The following is a 2452-nucleotide window of genomic DNA, read 5'->3' on the forward strand; positions in this document are numbered from 1 at the left end:
AGTAACCCTTGATTTTCTCTGAACGGCAGCTATTTCGTTTCTCAGATAAAGCATCACCTAATTCGAAGTCCAAACCAATCCAATTCGTTTCAATTTCGCTTATGAATCCTAGATCTGATCTCAATTGACATTGATTCATTCAATTCCAAGCACCATCCAATTCCAATACCGAATTGGTGTGGATAATTCTGGAAAAATTAAAGCGTTAGATTCGTTGATTGTGTATGGGCATGGGAAGGGTTTACAGAGAAACCTCCAAGCCCTCGTCGTCTTCATCGCCTCCGGCACCAAAGTCGACGACGTCAGTCATCGAAATTGTGAATGGTTCGCATGATTTCGACATCGCAACCACCAGTCCCATAACCACCATGGTTCCCGCTGCACAACCACCGCTCACCCCACAACCACTGCTGCACTGATCATCTCTCTGCAATTGCGTTGACATCGGAGAGATGATGAAGTACGAATTTTATTTGTGCCTAATTGTCTTTTAATTAAGGGAAAATTACATATAAATGGAGTCAAAGTTCCATATTTACTTAGAGGCGGAGTCAAAGTTCCATATTTCTCTAAAATGAATTGCTGAGGTGGCACATGATTTTTTACTGTTTATAAATTGTGGTGCCTAAAATACCTTTCCATGAAGGTACTACTTTTTTGAACTGAAGGTACTACTTTTTTTGCGTTCAGGTACCATATTTTTTAAACACCCGCGAAGGTACTACTTTTTCTCCGGAGGTACTACTTTTTTGAACTGAAGGTACTACTTTTTTGAACTGAAGGTACTACTTTTTTGTTAGGAAAGGGCATTTTAGGCACCACAATTTTCTAAACCATGTGTCACCTCAGCAATCCATTTTAGAGAAATATGGAACTTTGACTCAGTTTCTAAGTAAATATGGAACTTTAATTCCATTTATATGTAATTTTTCCTTTAATTAATCTAATATTTTAAAATAAATGTTATTAACAAATAGGGGCAAAGTTGTCTTTTTTTATACTTTTAACGGAAACTGTAACAGAAAAGTAAAAATGAATCTAATTAATAGCTATTTTCTTAGATTGACATTTGGCCAAACATCAGTAAAATTATCTGTTATATAAAAAAGGATGCAAAAAATAAAAATAAATAAAAAAATTATCTGTTATATAAAAAAGGATGCAAAAAATAAAAATAAATAAAATTTATAAAGAAGTGGTATATTAATAATTGAAACATGACGACACCTAAATGCGTGAGTCCTTTGGATATCATTATTTTACAATCCTTGAAAAGTTGGGTCTAAACTCTGAAAGTGACCCCTACTAAATCCTGATAATAAACCAACTACATATGGGAAGTTGGGTTTAAACTCTGAAAGTAACTCCTACTGCATCCTAATCATAAACCAACTACATATGCACAGAACTTTATTTGGAAACCTTATATCAATCTATATATTGTCATTCTTGTAGAAGCAATAGTGGCCCATAATAACATTAATGTTCGTCATTGCCTCTCCAATATTGACAACCCAGGATTCAGTCATTCACAACCACTCTCTTTCTCTCTCTTTTCGTGCATATGTATATATATTAAAATATACATGACGATCGACATATTTGTATTTGTAATCGGTATTCTTGTTACGGTCTCTTTCTATTTGATCCACGCATGTTGCAGTAGGCAAGCCGAAAACGAAGTGGTTGGGGAGGAATCTGCTGGAAACTATGCCATTAATATTGTGGATATTGAAGGACAACTGAGAAGAGGAGGAGTTAATCCCCCAATCCACAGGATTGCGATAATTATTGATCGTGTTTATGGCGGCGGTGGTGGTGATGATGATGATGATGATGATGAAGTGGAGCAGGAGAAGGTTTTGACAAGAGTGGATGGCCTCCCGGAGATGAATTACAAAAGTTGCTCCTCGTGGAAATCTAATAATGATTGTGCCATATGTTTGGAGGACTTTAAAGATGACGAGACGTGTCAAGTTCTTCCACTGTGCAACCATGCTTTCCATTCTCATTGTATTTGTCAATGGTTTCAAACAAGCAAGGCCCTTTCGTGTCCGATTTGTCGTAGGCCCTATGATAATTCATTCAATGCGTAATAATTGTATTTTGTTTTTTGACTTTTGCTTTAATGTTCTTCTGTGATAAAGGGAAAATCCAAGCAAATTAGCTAAATTGATAGAATATATCACCACGTGCAAACAATATCAAATGGAGCACCTCTCACTACCATAACAATAATTCACTACATTCTAGGGCTCATCATAGTTCTAGCCACCGGCTGGCCTCATTAATTACCTGCCTTCCTTGTTGGTATATGTTGTGGTTCTCATATCAAAGCCACAACCATGACGACATTGAAGAAGTTCGCCAATGCCGAGTTGGAGGAATCCAAACTAATATGTGTCCTACAAACGTGGGGATGTGAAATTCAAAGGCAAAGGCTACATGCAAT

The 2452-nt window shown here is 36.6% G+C and overlaps 1 protein-coding gene across 1 annotated transcript; it reads left to right on the plus strand.

Moving 5' to 3' along the window:
• Positions 1-1586: 1586 nt before the first annotated feature.
• On the plus strand, positions 1587-2096 carry LOC132309966 (RING-H2 finger protein ATL51-like). Its single transcript, XM_059808214.1, has one exon. The coding sequence runs from the start codon at positions 1587-1589 to the stop codon at positions 2094-2096; it is 510 nt and encodes a 169-aa protein (XP_059664197.1).
• The last annotated feature ends 356 nt before the right edge of the window (positions 2097-2452 follow it).

This window comes from Cornus florida, unplaced genomic scaffold (genome assembly GCF_030987335.1).
Source record: "Cornus florida cultivar Cherokee Brave unplaced genomic scaffold, ASM3098733v1 CherokeeBrave_3.0.0_Hap2_Chr05, whole genome shotgun sequence".
In the NCBI taxonomy this organism is placed as follows: Eukaryota; Viridiplantae; Streptophyta; class Magnoliopsida; order Cornales; family Cornaceae; genus Cornus; species Cornus florida.